Source organism: Neoarius graeffei, chromosome 3, assembly GCF_027579695.1.
Source record: "Neoarius graeffei isolate fNeoGra1 chromosome 3, fNeoGra1.pri, whole genome shotgun sequence".
NCBI classification, from domain to species: domain Eukaryota; kingdom Metazoa; phylum Chordata; class Actinopteri; order Siluriformes; family Ariidae; genus Neoarius; species Neoarius graeffei.
Genome location: NC_083571.1, coordinates 8,671,511 through 8,686,460, shown reverse-complemented (window position 1 = coordinate 8,686,460; position 14,950 = coordinate 8,671,511). Strand labels below are relative to the sequence as shown.

The following is a 14,950-nucleotide window of genomic DNA, read 5'->3' as shown; positions in this document are numbered from 1 at the left end:
CCTTTCTGAGTCGCGGCAAGAAGAGAATCGCAGGATTTGTTTTGTCTATCTTCGAGACCAAAAAAACCAATCTGCTGGTGACAGAATGGCTGTTTATAGGCAGATAAAAAGTATGCAGTGTCATGTTTTGTATGATAAACAAATAAAAATAAGTATAATGTAGTATAAGAGGAATTTCCGACATATTAGTACGTCATGCAGTGAGGTTTTTCCTTTTTCCCGCCAGCTGCTTTACGAGGAAGTGTTGAGTCACTCGAGCCTGTTGGAGACCATCGCGACAAAGGGCTCCAACCTTCCTGAGCACTCAGCCACTCAGCAGGAGGTACAGGAGCTCAGCGAGCAATACGCAGCCATCAAGGACAAAGCCAAGGTACGTCTCGGTCTACGAAACAAGCCGAGGATGAAAAGCCGAGTGTGCGGCGGAGTAAAACGTGTTCTTGCGGCGTTTCAGGCTGCTGTCAGGAAGGCAGAAGACCTGGTCCTGGTCCATCAGGAGTACCAGCGAGGTCTGCACATGTTTGAGGACTGGCTGGAGCAGGAGCAGAGCAACCTGGGTCTGCTTTCACCCCTGGATGGAGATGTCAACACACTGGAGAAGACCTTGAAAGAACTGCATGTGAGTGTCGTAGTGGAGCAAAGGGAACGCCTGCTCTCGCTTTTATTTTTTCTGTCTCATTAATGTGTTTTTTTTTTTTTTTTTTCCTCCAGATGCTCCAGTCACGTTGCTCCGAAGGCCACACCTTGCTGAAGTCAGCTCTGTCCAGTCGGGAGCGGGTCATCCCCTGGGGCGTCCCTCAGATTGAGGACAGGGCGTTGGAGACGGCGCAGAGAGAGTGGCAGGCGTATCAGGACAGGCTGGAGAACACTCGAGCTAGCCTGGAGCAGACGCTCGTCAGACTGCAGCAGCTGGAGGGATGTTTCCAGAGTCTGGACCAGTGGCTGGTGGACATCGAGCTCAAAGTCAGGCTGAGGAGCAACAGATGCTCTGATTGTCCTGCGAAAGAATTACAGCTACAACAGCTACTGGTAAGGAGGATATATATACAACCCCGATTCCAAAAAAGTTGGGACAAAGTACAAATTGTAAATAAAAACGGAATGCAATGATGTGGAAGTTTCAAAATTCCATATTTTATTCAGAATAGAACATAGATGACATATCAAATGTTTAAACTGAGAAAATGTATCATTTAAAGAGAAAAATTAGGTGATTTTAAATTTTATGACAACAACACATCTCAAAGTTGGGACAAGGCCATGTTTCCCACTGTGAGACATCCCCTTTTCTCTTTACAACAGTCTGTAAACGTCTGGGGACTGAGGAGACAAGTTGCTCAAGTTTAGGGATAGGAATGTTAACCCATTCTTGTCTAATGTAGGATTCTAGTTGCTCAACTGTCTTAGGTCTTTTTTGTCGTATCTTCCGTTTTATGACGCGCCAAATGTTTTCTATGGGTGAAAGATCTGGACTGCAGGCTGGCCAGTTCAGTACCCGGACCCTTCTTCTACGCAGCCATGATGCTGTAATTGATGCAGTATGTGGTTTGGCATTGTCATGTTGGAAAATGCAAGGTCTTCCCTGAAAGAGACGTCGTCTGGATGGGAGCATATGTTGCTCTAGAACCTGGATATACCTTTCAGCATTGATGGTGTCTTTCCAGATGTGTAAGCTGCCCATGCCACACGCACTAATGCAACCCCATACCATCAGAGATGCAGGCTTCTGAACTGAGCGCCGATAACAACTCGGGTCGTCCTTCTCCTCTTTAGTCCGAATGACACGGCGTCCCTGATTTCCATAAAGAACTTCAAATTTTGATTCGTCTGACCACAGAACAGTTTTCCACTTTGCCACAGTCCATTTTAAATGAGCCTTGGCCCAGAGAAGACGTCTGCGCTTCTGGATCATGTTTAGATACGGCTTCTTCTTTGAACTATAGAGTTTTAGCTGGCAACGGCGGATGGCACAGTGAATTGTGTTCACAGATAATGTTCTCTGGAAATATTCCTGAGCCCATTTTGTGATTTCCAATACAGAAGCATGCCTGTATGTGATGCAGTGCCGTCTAAGGGCCCGAAGATCACGGGCACCCAGTATGGTTTTCCGGCCTTGACCCTTACGCACCGAGATTCTTCCAGATTCTCTGAATCTTTTGATGATATTATGCACTGTCGATGATGATGATATGTTCAAACTCTTTGCAATTTTACACTGTCGAACTCCTTTCTGATATTGCTCCACTATTTGTCAGCGCAGAATTAGGGGGATTGGTGATCCTCTTCCCATCTTTACTTCTGAGAGCCGCTGCCACTCCAAGATGCTCTTTTTATACCCAGTCATGTTAATGACCTATTGCCAATTGGCCTAATGAGTTGCAATTTGGTCCTCCAGCTGTTCCTTTTTTGTACTTTTAACTTTTCCAGCCTCTTATTGCCCCTGTCCCAACTTTTTTGAGATGTGTTGCTGTCATGAAATTTCAAATGAGCCAATATTTGGCATGAAATTTCAAAATGTCTCACTTTCGACATTTGATATGTTGTCTATGTTCTATTGTGAATACAATATCGGTTTTTGAGATTTGTAAATTATTGCATCCCGTTTTTATTTACAATTTGTACTTTGTCCCAACTTTTTTGATTGTCCCAAGATGTCCTTGGGGTTGCTGAGACATGGAATAGTCTACCATCCAGCCTACAGTTCAGGTCGGAGTCCTTCGAGAGTAAATGCTTTGGCTTTCGCAGCATTCTGTTCCCAAAAGATGATGTCGGGGGGGAAAAAGTCTTTGCACAAAGAAGGTTTTCTTGCTTTTTTTAGTTTTTTTTGTTTGTTTTTTAACGGTTCTTCCGTGCCAGGACTCTTTTGGAAAAAAGCAGGTATGTTCCAACATGTAGCTAATGCTAACGCTAGGCCACAAATCTGCACCGTCACTCCAGTCGTTTCGAGGAATTTTGTACGGTTCATAACCGCTAATAAACTCTAATTTCGGCGTGTATCTGTCCTTCGCTTCTTTCTGACTAAGATTATCCAAGTAATCCAGTAGTAGAGCTCTTTTAGCTGGAGTTTTCTTCAACAGCAACAGACGCCGGACATCTTCGCTTGGCTTCAGTATGTAAACAAAGTTCTCTTGTCCCCCAGGTATAGGGGCGTGACGGTCGCTAAGGTAAATGTGACGTCAGTGCAAGGGTGCTCGCCCATGCACCAAAGCATCATGGTACCAGTGCAGCAGCAAAGTGATTAAGGGTGCTTGTTGTGATTGAGGATTTCCCAGGGGTATTTCTGGTCTGCCTGAGTGCATCATGGCAGCAAACCGGCCCAAAACACTGATTTTCATTCAAAATACGCCCCAAACATCACAAGATAGAAATCCGATGTGATTTTTTTTTTCAGCGAGTGTCGGAGCAAAAAAAAAAAAAGCACGTCAGCAAATTTAAAGCATGTCGGCATGAAATTAAAGCGTGTCAGCCCCAACACGCAAAAGCGCTCTGGGGAGAACACTGATATATACAGTGTCTTGCAAAAGTATTCATCCCCCTTGGTGTTTGTCCTGTTTTGTCGCATTACAAGCTGGAAATAAAATGGATTTTTGGAGGATTAGCACCATTTGATTTACACAACATGCCTATAGCTTTAAAGGTGCACTTTTTTTTGTGACACAAACAATAATTAAGATGAAAAAACAGAAATCTGGAGTGTGCATAGGTATTCTCTATTAGCTGAGCACATCTAGCCACTGGGATTTTTGCCCGTTCCTCAAGGCAAAACTGCTCCAACTCCTTCAAGTTAGATGGGTTGCGTTGGTCTACAGCAATCTTCAAGTTATACCACAGATTCCGGGGTCTCGGCTTTGAATCGGCCATTCCAAGACATTTAAATGTTTCCCTTTAAACCACTCCAGTGCTAGCCTGGGAAATCCCATGCTGCTTTGCACTATCGTTCCGATCTGAAAAGACAGCATGGAAACTATGGTCTAAAGGCTCGCCTGAGTTAGGGAGCCAAGCAGAGAGTGGGGAGGGGTGGAAAGACGGTGACGTGTACTACTCGACAAACGGAAGCTTGTAGTTTATTTGGGACTGTTTACGGATCACATTTAACATGGCGGCGAGCGATACGAACCAAACTTTCGATCAGCTTCTCTTATATTTGTCTTGCACAAACGGCAGTAATCGTTCGGTGCCATTGTTTTCCTTGTTTTTGTTTTGCCTTCTCTTCTTCGCCTCTTCGTCGCTCTAACTACGTCACCGGGTACAACTGCCATGATTGGCCATGGGCTACGTATACGCCAAATGATAGATATTCGCAACGTCCAATAAACGGCCGTTGACAATTGTAAACCACACCTCCCCTACGAGAAATTCAGTAGGCGGATTCCAGACCATATTTCACTTGTGATATGGTCTGGTGTTAACCAGACTACTCCAGTGCGGCTTTAGCAGTATGTTTAGGGTCATTGTTCTGCTGGAACGTGAACCTTCATCCCAGTCTCAAACCTCTGGCTGACTCAAACAGGTTTTCCTCCAGAATTGCCCTGTATTTAGTGCCATCCATCTTTCCTTCAGTCCTGACCAGCTTTCCTGTCCCTGCAGATGAAAAACATCCCCACAGCATGATGCTGCCACCACCATGCTTCACTGTAGGAATGGTGTTCTCAGGGTGTTGGGTTTGCGCCACACATGGCTTTTCCCATGCTGGCCAAAAAGATCAATTTTAGTCTCATTTGACCAGAAAATCTTCTTCCGTGTGTTTGAGGAGTGCCACATGCTGTTGGGCAAACTCCAAACGTGTTTTCTTAAGCAGTGACTTTTTTTTTTCTGGCCACTCTTCCATAAAACCTGTGGAGTGTATGGCTTAAAGCGGTCCTATGGACAGATACTCCCATCTCCGCTGTGGATCTCTGCAGCTCCTTAAGTGTTATCTTTGGTGTCTTTGTTGCATCTCTGATTAATGCCCTCCTTGCCCGGTCTGTGAGTTTTGGTGGGTGGGGCCTTCTCTTGTCAGGTTTGTAGTGGTGCCATATTCTTTCCATTTTGCTATAATGGATTTAATGGAGCTCTGTGGGATATTCAAAGTTTGGGATATTTTTTTATAACCCAACCCTGATCTATACTTCTCCACAACTTTGTCTCTGACCTGTTTGGAGGCTCCTTGGTTTTCATGTTGCTCGCTTAGTCGTGTTGCAGAGTCAGGGTCCTTCCAGATGTATACAGACAGATCATGTGACACTTTGGATCTTAATCAACTAATTATGTGACTTATGAAGTGAATTGGTTGGATTATCGTTTGCGTCACAATAAAAAAAACAAAAATGTGCAGCTGTCGGCATGTTGTGTGAATCAAACGGTGCTAACCCTCCAAACGTCCATTTTAATTCCAGCTTGTAATGCGACAAAACAGGACAAACACCAAGGGGGGCGAATACTTTTGCAAGGCACTGTATATGCTAGCTAGTTACACATATTAAATATGCTAATCAGATTAGCAAAACAAAGCTACGTACACTCTCCAGAAGCACCAACGATTTAACGAGCGGCCATAAATACAACAGGATAAGAAAGAAAATATGTTTGTTTGTTGTTGTTGTTGTTTTCCCCCACCCATTTTTCTGCGTGGAACAACAATACCTTCAATACACGACGACATGAACGTAAAAAGAAAAAAAACACCCTGAAGACTCAGAACTAGGACAAACAGTGGACAATGAAAGGCAGCTCAGGAACACAGCTGTACAGCACAGACGAGCTAAACCCAGGAGCTAATGAAGGGGAACAAGCAACAGGTGAGAATTAATTAAGTACCATGGCAACAGGCTCATGAGAGCAGGAAGCACTGACCTTATAAGGAGCTGAAGGAGAAAACTGAACAGAAGGAGCTCCGATTATGGAGAGTAAACAAGAATCAGGCGAGCCCCGGTGCAGTGTGACCGAGAGAAACGAATAGCTCTTCAAACCCGTCGTCTTTTCTTCTCTTTCCTTCCTTTTTCTTTCTCTATAGAACGGTTTCTTGATTCTCTTCTTATCTGCCAAAAAATACATTTCTTTTTTTCGCGGTCCGGTTTCCATCAAATCGTGCGCTCTGATTGGCTCGCCAGCGGTACGATACGGACCCCGGTTACGGACCTTTTGGCGACTCGCTCATTCACAACAACAAACATACCGGTAGTAGCAATTTCTTGTCAACATTTATTTTCGCATTTCTCAGTACAGTAGCATGAATTTTACAGCATGGATAGCGATAACGACAGTGTTCGCAGCGAAAGCGTGTTTTACTACCCCGATGAAGACGAAATAAAAGAAAACATTTCAGGAGAAAGCCGAAAACCTGTAACTGTTGCTGACGCCGAGCAAATCCAGCAGTTTATTGAGGAGCAAAGGGCAGAAAATACAACAAAAAAGATGACCTACGACCTCAATGAAGTTCTGTCGAAACCTAAACGAAGGTCGAAAGGTGGAAGAAGTTAGCCTGGGCCCGCCCATCCTAAGTGTGACGCAACACGAGGGCCTGTTGCGAGCTTAGTCTGGCAAGGCAAGCTATCTCCAGCTCTTCCAAGCTCCCGAAAAATCGGGAGCCAATCAACTTTGAGCATCTCCAACGGCCCTGGGTAGAGGCGTGTTCAAGGCAGTGACGTAGTAGAACTGCGACCGGAAGCCATAGATTGTTTACAGAATCTATGCCGGAAGCGCTTCATTCACTAGAAACATTACGAACATGGAGCAGCGGCAAGCCTTTGACACAGCGGTAGACGCTGTATTGAAAGCATTCAACGGGAAGTTCTCATTGAAAACGGAGCAAAGAGCAGCCCTGGAGGTATTTATCTTCTTCCTGTTACTCAAGCCGTTTCCGTCGCGTCACATACGTCAGAGGAAAGAGTGATGTGATTGGTTTAAGCTTCGTCACAGCCTTTTCTGGCTTCGACCAGTAGCAAACTGAGGCATTTCAGGGAGGCGGGTCAACCACGCCTTTGGGAAACGGTTGGGCTTAATATCTTTGCCAGACCAAATGCTCGCAGAGCTTTGAAGTCGCGTTAGCCAGACTAGGAAGATGTACGTGGCGAAGAACTAAACATGTTGCTGTGCAACGTTTTCATGTCCGCTACAAAGAAAAATGGCGACGTGTACGAGCCGTCCTCTCTCACGTCTTTCTAGAGAAGTATCCAGCGCTATCTGAATCAGTCCGGATCGAAACTAAATATATTCACGGACGCTGAGTTTGACAAGTCAAGTGAAGTCCTCGTGGCCCGTAAACGGCAGTTGGTCGAGGTTTTCGCGAAGGGAAACCATCCACAAGCAGCCAGGGCGTGTTTTTGACGAGCTCATAGCAGGTTTGTTCTAAATATGGTTTCCTTTTCGGGCGCTCTCATTTTCTGTTAGAATTTGGTAAAGAAAAAAATAAATATATTATTTACCAGCTTGAGGTCGGTCCATATCATGAAATATCGTAACCTCGGCCTTGAAAATATTGACCGAGGCCTCTGGTCTGGCTAACCACTGCATACCAGGAACACCCCACAGGATGTGCCATTTTGGAGACGTTCAGACCCCGTCATCTCGCCATCACAATTTGGCCCTTGTCAAAGTCATTCAGATCCTTCCACTTGCCCATTTTTCCTGCTTCCAGCACATCAACTTCAATAACTGACTGTTCTCTTTCTTGCTGCCTGTCAGAGGGTTTAATGTTACGGCTGATTGGCGTGTGTATACATCATTATATTACATGGACACGAGTGTTCTAGGAAATACACCACTTGTATTTTTCATACGAGCTCCATCTGGAACACGGAGAACCAAAACCGTGACATAAATCTCTTTTTTTATTTTTTTCGCGATGCGGTTTCCATCAAATCCTGCGCTCTGATTGGCTAGCGAGCGGGTCTGTATCCTACGATACGGACCCCGGTTACGGACTTCTGGCGACTTGCTCGTTCACAACAACAACAAACATAGTAGCATGTTTTGTCAACATTTATCTTTTTTTTTTAAATAAGATTTATTTATAAGATTATCAAAAATCTTATAAATTTTTGCCAGCATTTCTCAGGAGAATAGCATTAATTTTACAGCATGGATAGCGATAACGACAGTGTTCACAGCGAAAGCGAGTTTTACTACCCTGAGGAAGAAGAAATAAAAGAAAACATTTCAGGAGAAAGCTAAAAACCTCTAACTGTTGCTAACACCGAGCAAAAACATGGCTGAATCCTGAATGACTCGATTTTGTATAAATAGGGGACTACATAGGCGGCAAAATGTAGTTTGTTTTCCTGCCATGGAAGTGCACTTGTATACCGAGGAGGAAGCCATTTGCATTACAGCCGTGAATGAGGATTCAAAATGGCGGCTCGGCTCGGTTTTCCCTTTCGGGCGCTCTCGTTTTCTGTTAGAATTTGGTAAAGAAAAAAATAAATATATTATTTACCAGCTTAAGGTCGGTCCGTATGGTGAAATACCGTGACCTCGGCCTTGAATACTGACCTCGGCCCAGAGGGCCTCGCTCAGTACTTTCAAGACCTCGGTCACGGTATTTCACCATACGGACCTCCCAGCTGGGAAATAACATATATGTCACTCGTGAGGAAATCAATGAGTGAGTTGTTTTGATAAATTTGGGGACTTTTTGTTTGTGAATGCGTCGATTATAATAAAAAGAAAATCACATGTTGGCTTGAAGATATGAAGTTTATCTTCTTGTGTTGAAAAACTCGCATTTTTCATACGAAATCCATCGCAGATCTGAGTGATATATATTTAAATAATGTGGGCTGGCGTTGAGTGGTATATCAGATATATTCCATTCAGCTAGCATGATACTGAACGAGTCAAAGACGAGTAGCTGAATGGAAAATATCTGATAGGCCATGAAAAAAAAGCCATTATTATTATTATTATTATACACTCTTCATATCGGCATTCTCGAAGGCTAACGCTAACTTGCGTGCAAGTTGGTGCTGTTAGTGCAGCAGTGAAGTCACCTTCCAGTTACTGTAGCGGTCATCAGTAGCACAGGCTATTTTTCACTCAGACTTGAGTATTCATTTTCCGATGTAACTGTTTTTTTTTTTTTTTAATCAACATCGACAGCTACACACAAAACGGCGCGACCTGGCAGCCAAAATTCTCTCAAAATCTTCCGCTTTTAATGAAGCAAACCTACCGGCCATGTTTGTTTAGAAGCCGTCATAGTCGCTCGCTAGCGCGGAAGTTTTACATCTCCGACGTGTCTCTTTTCCAGTTTTTCGATGTCCGTTGGTATGTTTTTCTCTTGTAAATATGCATGAAGAATGTCGAAGTTTTCGTAGCCTTTCGGGTGTTCAGCGCGTCTTCAGTTTATTTATTTAGTGCTTAATTATAGCATAGCTAATCCTAGCAGTATCACTGGATTAGCCTCGTCTTCGCATGCACAGCAGAAAAGTTTTGTCATTGGATCTTCATCAGCGCCGACGTGTGACGACGTTGTGTTGTCTTGACAACGTACGATATTGCAACGATATTGCACGCTCATTCTCCATTGGGGAGAGTGGCGTAATACATGAAGGATAAGCGATATGATAACAATATTGCATGCTATCAATAAACCCGCTAGAAGGGAATAGAATGTGTTTTTTATTCCATGGAAAAAGTGTCCTGTATGTATAATAAGTCCTGATATTTCACTCCGATGACGTCACTCCCAGTGTTTTCCCACTGACTGGATACGTGTTGTCAAAATGGCGAACCGGTTCAAAATTAAAATTCTTTTGATTAACTTTTGTGGATGTATCCATATAATATAAAGAACATTACACGGTGGGATGAAGACATGAAGTTTGTCTTGTTGTGTTGAAAATATTTTCACTTGGTCGCTTCACTCACTCGTGAATACCGTATATACATTCACCAGTCAAAGATAAATCTTCACGCAACCATGTAATATCCCCTCTCTCTCTCTCTCTCTCTCTCTCTCTCTCTCTCTCTCTCCCCCCCAGCGGTGGCAGGTGGAGGCTGTACAGAAGCAGTGTGAGATGGAGGCTCTGAGCGCTTTAGCTCAGCAGGTTGTGGAAGACGCCCATGTCAGCGCCCGGGTCAGCGCCCGGGTCACTCAGCTCACCACCCGCTACCACGCCCTCCTCCTGCGCATACAGGTCAGGAAAAACACTTAATCATTTCAGAAAGTGGCGCTCAGAAATGCGTCATTTTCAACCTTCTTGTGTTCGAGCTACAAATTAAAAAAAAAAAAACAATGGACACCTCTATGTTCGTCTTTTGTAACAATAAGCTACCCAGCTAATGTGATAGTTTTTTAGCATTTGTACTTGTCGAAGGTCGGAAATTGTTGAAATGGCCTTTTATTGGAGTGCAGTACGAGTTTGTCTGTTTTTGGCTGGAGGCGGAGCTAATTTCAGAGCTGGGAAAATCTCATCTCGTTATCTCTAGCCGCTTTATCCTGTCCTACAGGGTCGCAGGCAAGCTGGAGCCTATCCCAGCTGACTACGGGCGAAAGGCGGGGTACACCCTGGACAAGTCGCCAGGTCATCACAGGGCTGACACACAGACACAGACAACCATTCACACTCACATTCACACCTACGGTCAATTTAGAGTCACCAGTTAACCTAACCTGCATGTCTTTGGACTGTGGGGGAAACCGGAGCACCCGGAGGAAACCCACGCAGACACGGCGAGAACATGCAAACTCCGCACAGAAAGGCCCTCGCCGGCCACGGGGCTCGAACCCGGACCTTCTTGCTGTGAGGCGACAGCGCTAACCACTACACCGACGTGTCGCCCAGCTGGGAAAATGTAAACATGAAATGAAAAATAGACGTCTTTTTTTGCAGTATTGGCTTGAGTTTATGTTCTCGATGTATTTTCAGTATTTATGATGAATTTGTATGCATATATGGAACTCCATGGATTATGTATTAGTGATTGTGCAACGCGTAACACTATTGATATTGTTTAGTTTTATTCTTCCGATCATTAGCTCATCTGTCCATGAGGCCGATAAGCTGTTGCCATGGTGTAGCGTCTATCATCCACAGTTCATTTAAATCATTTCTCTTCCGTCAGTTCTCTACCCATTTCCGTTCCGATTGTTTTGTTTGAAAGAACTCATTACTCTGGACAAAACGTGCTTGTTGTTTTGTCAAAATTTTCATTAGGCCCAATTAATGAATTTTCCTGGCTTCTCACTAGAATTGTATCTGCTCTGATTTCTCACCTGATTTCAGTTCTGGTCGATCTTCCCTCAGGGAACAAAATTTTGTCCTTTTGTTGATTTTCCTGTTTGTCGTGGAGGTTGGTCCTCTCTCACATTGTCACGTTTCAGTTCTGTTTTGGTCGTCATGGTTGTTTTGATGGCAGGCCAGATGAGCTACTACGCCCTGGTTATTATTAAAATGAATGGGGTTCACGAATTGACATTCACATCCTGTTCAAACACGCTTCATCAGAGACCCACCAAACTTCATGTGATAACTCCCAAGACGCATACCTGCAATTGGTTCTGACCCCCACTCATCTTTTCTTTCTTTTCGCTCATCCCTTTTTCCCCTCATTCACTTCTATTCATTTTGCCCCATTTAAAATGAATGGAGTTTTGGGAGAAAAACTTTGTCTCCATTCAGTTTTTTCACCAAGTGACCAAACTTTCAACTAACTTCACATGAGGCCTCAAGCCAAGTCCCCGCGTATATCCATCCCCTCATCTGAGACCTGCACTCGCTTATTCCTTTGTTTTCACACATCCTCTTTTCCCTCCATACACTTCCATTCATTTTTGGCCCCATTCAAATGAATGGAGTTCTGCTCAGTAACACTTCACCAAACTTCATATGGCACCTCAGGCCAACTCATCCATCACACGATATCGGGTCTGAGCCGCACTCGTCTTTGTCTTGCCTTTCATCCAACCGTCATTCAATAATTAATGGTCTGCTGCTATGTGCAGTCAGCTGCATTCTCTTCAGAGAATGCACTTTCTAGTTCTGTATTAATATTACACTATCCTTCATTCCGTTTGACGCCCGTCTTAAGTCTTATTTTACACCAGATCACATTTTTAAATAAAAACAAGTGTATTTTTGAGTGGCATGGCCATGTTTTCTGTCTTGAAACACTGCAAAATACAATATACAGTGGTGCTTGAAAGTTTGTGAACCCTTTAGAATTTTCTATATTTCTGCATAAATATGACCTAAAACATCATCAGATTTTCACACAAGTCCTAAAAGTAGATAAAGAGAACCCAGTTAAACAAATGAGAAAAAATATGATACTTGATGATAATTTATTTATTGAGGAAAATGATCCAATATTACATATCTGTGAGTGGCAAAAGTATGTGAACCTCTAGGATTAGCAGTTAATTTGAAGGTGAAATTAGAGTCAGGTGTTTTCAATCAATGGGACGACAATCAGGTGTGAGTGGGCACCCTGTTTTATTTAAAGAACAGGGATCTATCAAAGTCTGATCTTCACAACACATGTTTGTGGAAGTGTATCATGGCACGAACAAAGGAGATTTCTGAGGACCTCAGGAAAAGCGTTGTTGATGCTCATCAGGCTGGAAAAGGTTACAAAACCATCTCTAAAGAGTTTGGACTCCACCAATCCACAGTCAGACAGATTGTGTTCAAATGGAGGAAATTCAAGACCATTGTTACCCTCCACAGGAGTGGTCGACCAACAAAGATCACTCCAAGAGCAAGGCGTGTAATAGTCGTCGATGTCACAGAGAACTCCCGGAGTAACTTGTAAGCAACTGAAGGCCTCTCTCACATTGGCTAATGTTAATGTTCATGAGTCCACCATCAGGAGAACACTGAACAACAATGGTGTGCATGGCAGGGTTGCAAGGAGAAAGCCACTGCTCTCCAAAAAGAACATTGCTGCTCATCTGCAGTTTACTAAAGATCACGTGGACAAGCCAGAAGGCTATTGGAAAAATGTTTTGTGGACGGATGAGACCAAAATAGAACTTTTTGGTTTAAATGAGAAGCGTGATGTTTGGAGAAAGGAAAACACTGCATTCCAGCATAAGAACCTTATCCCATCTGTGAAACATGGTGGTGGTAGTATCATGGTTTGGGCCTGTTTTGCTGCATCTGGGCCAGGACGGCTTGCCATCATTGATGGAACAATGAATTCTGAATTATACCAGCAAATTCTAAAGGAAAATGTCAGGACATCTGTCCATGAACTGAATCTCAAGAGAAGGTGGGTCATGCAGCAAGACAATGACCCTAAGCACACAAGTCGTTCTACCAAAGAATGGTTAAAGAAGAATAAAGTTAATGTTTTGGAATGGCCAAGTCAAAGTCCTGACCTTAATCCAATGGAAATGTTGTGGAAGGGCCTGAAGCGAGCAGTTCATGTGAGGAAACCCACCAACATCCCAGAGTTGAAGCTGTTCTGTACGGAGGAACGGGCTAAAATTCCTCCAAGCCGGTGTGCAGGACTGATCAACAGTTACCGCAAACGTTTAGTTGCAGTTATTCCTCAATAAATAAATGACCAAGTATAATATTTTTGTCTCATTTGTTTAACTGGGTTCTCTTTATCTACTTTTAGGACTTGTGTGAAAATCTGATGATGTTTTAGGTCATATTTATGCAGAAATATATAGAAAATTCTAAAGGGTTCACAGCATCACTTTACATCATATATTTTGCTGGAAGAAACGTCAAACATCCCACAACATTACATGTAGCTATAAAGGGATAACAATTACAAATGACTGTTTCAGAAAGAAAAGGTTATAAGACTGTCGGATGTCCCTGACGTGGGTGGAATACTGAAGCGTGGCAGGCGGGAAATGATGTTAACACAGACTTTTTCTACTTCATGCTTGCTTTTCAGCTTTACTAGTCTCATTCACTTGCCCGCCCACACACACACACACATACATATATATATATATATATATATATATATATATATATATATATATATATATATATGTATATATGCGCTCTGGTCAGGAGAGATCTCCTGTCTTCCTTTTCTGTCCTCTGTTGTCACTGAGGACAGAAAAACATCATTTGACAACAGGTCTGCTGACTTTGCCACTCACCTTCCCCGGCCCCGCCCTCCCTCCATTCACATCCACGCCCCCGCTGCCACAAAGGCATTTCGTGACTGTTACAGGAAACTACGTAGTGGTAGCGGTCACGCCGCTTTATCACACCATCCTGTCGTTGATTGATTTCTTATAACAGCACAACATGGAGTGTGTTGTTTGTTTTATTTATTTATGGCCAAGTTCTTGCCCCAACTGATAATCACATCAGTTTTTCTTTGGCTAATCAGACACAAGGTGTGCCACCACACTTGCCGGAGCAGTTAGGGGTTAGGCGCCTTGCTCAAGGGCACTTCAGCCAGTCTTGCTGGTTCAGGGAATCGAACCAGCAGTACCTTTTTGGTCCCAAAGCTGTTTCTCTAACCATTTGGCTATGGCTTCCCCTAAAGTGTGTTATTTCTCTATTATTTGACTCGTTAAAAAAAAAAAGGTTAATAAAAACCTGATTAAATGTGCAGTGCATGTGAGGATACAATCCTTAATATTATACAATTGAAAATTATTACCTCGTCCGCGATGGAGTCAACGGGGCGAGGGATTGTAATCGGGGCGGTTTGTTTGTGTGTCTGTCTGTTAACAATCTAGCGTCTAGACGGTTGCACCGACTGACTTCAAATTTCCAGGGTAGGTGCGGAATGGGCCGTAGATTATCCGATTACATTTTTGGCCTAATTGGGTCAAGGTGAAGCTCAAGGTCACCAGAAAGATCAACCTTTCGGGAAAAATAACACATTTTCCTTTATAACTCAAAAACGGTTGCCGATAGACAGATGTTTACTATGAAGAGCATATAGGAACTCCTATATGGCCTTTCATTTGGCACCATGATCTTTGACCTTGCATGACCTTGAAAGGTCAAACTCAAGGTCACGGATTTTCAGAGGGCTGTAACTTGAAAGC

General features: G+C 43.5%; 1 protein-coding gene across 1 annotated transcript in view; it reads left to right on the top strand.

Annotated features, from left to right (window-relative positions):
- Positions 1-14,950, top strand: part of syne1a (spectrin repeat containing, nuclear envelope 1a) — a 491,960-nt gene that overhangs the window by 241,078 nt on the left and 235,932 nt on the right. Inside the window, 4 exon segments of the mRNA XM_060915606.1 lie at positions 227-370; positions 452-616; positions 709-1,026; positions 9,957-10,112. Coding sequence (XP_060771589.1) covers positions 227-370; positions 452-616; positions 709-1,026; positions 9,957-10,112 — 783 coding nt within the window.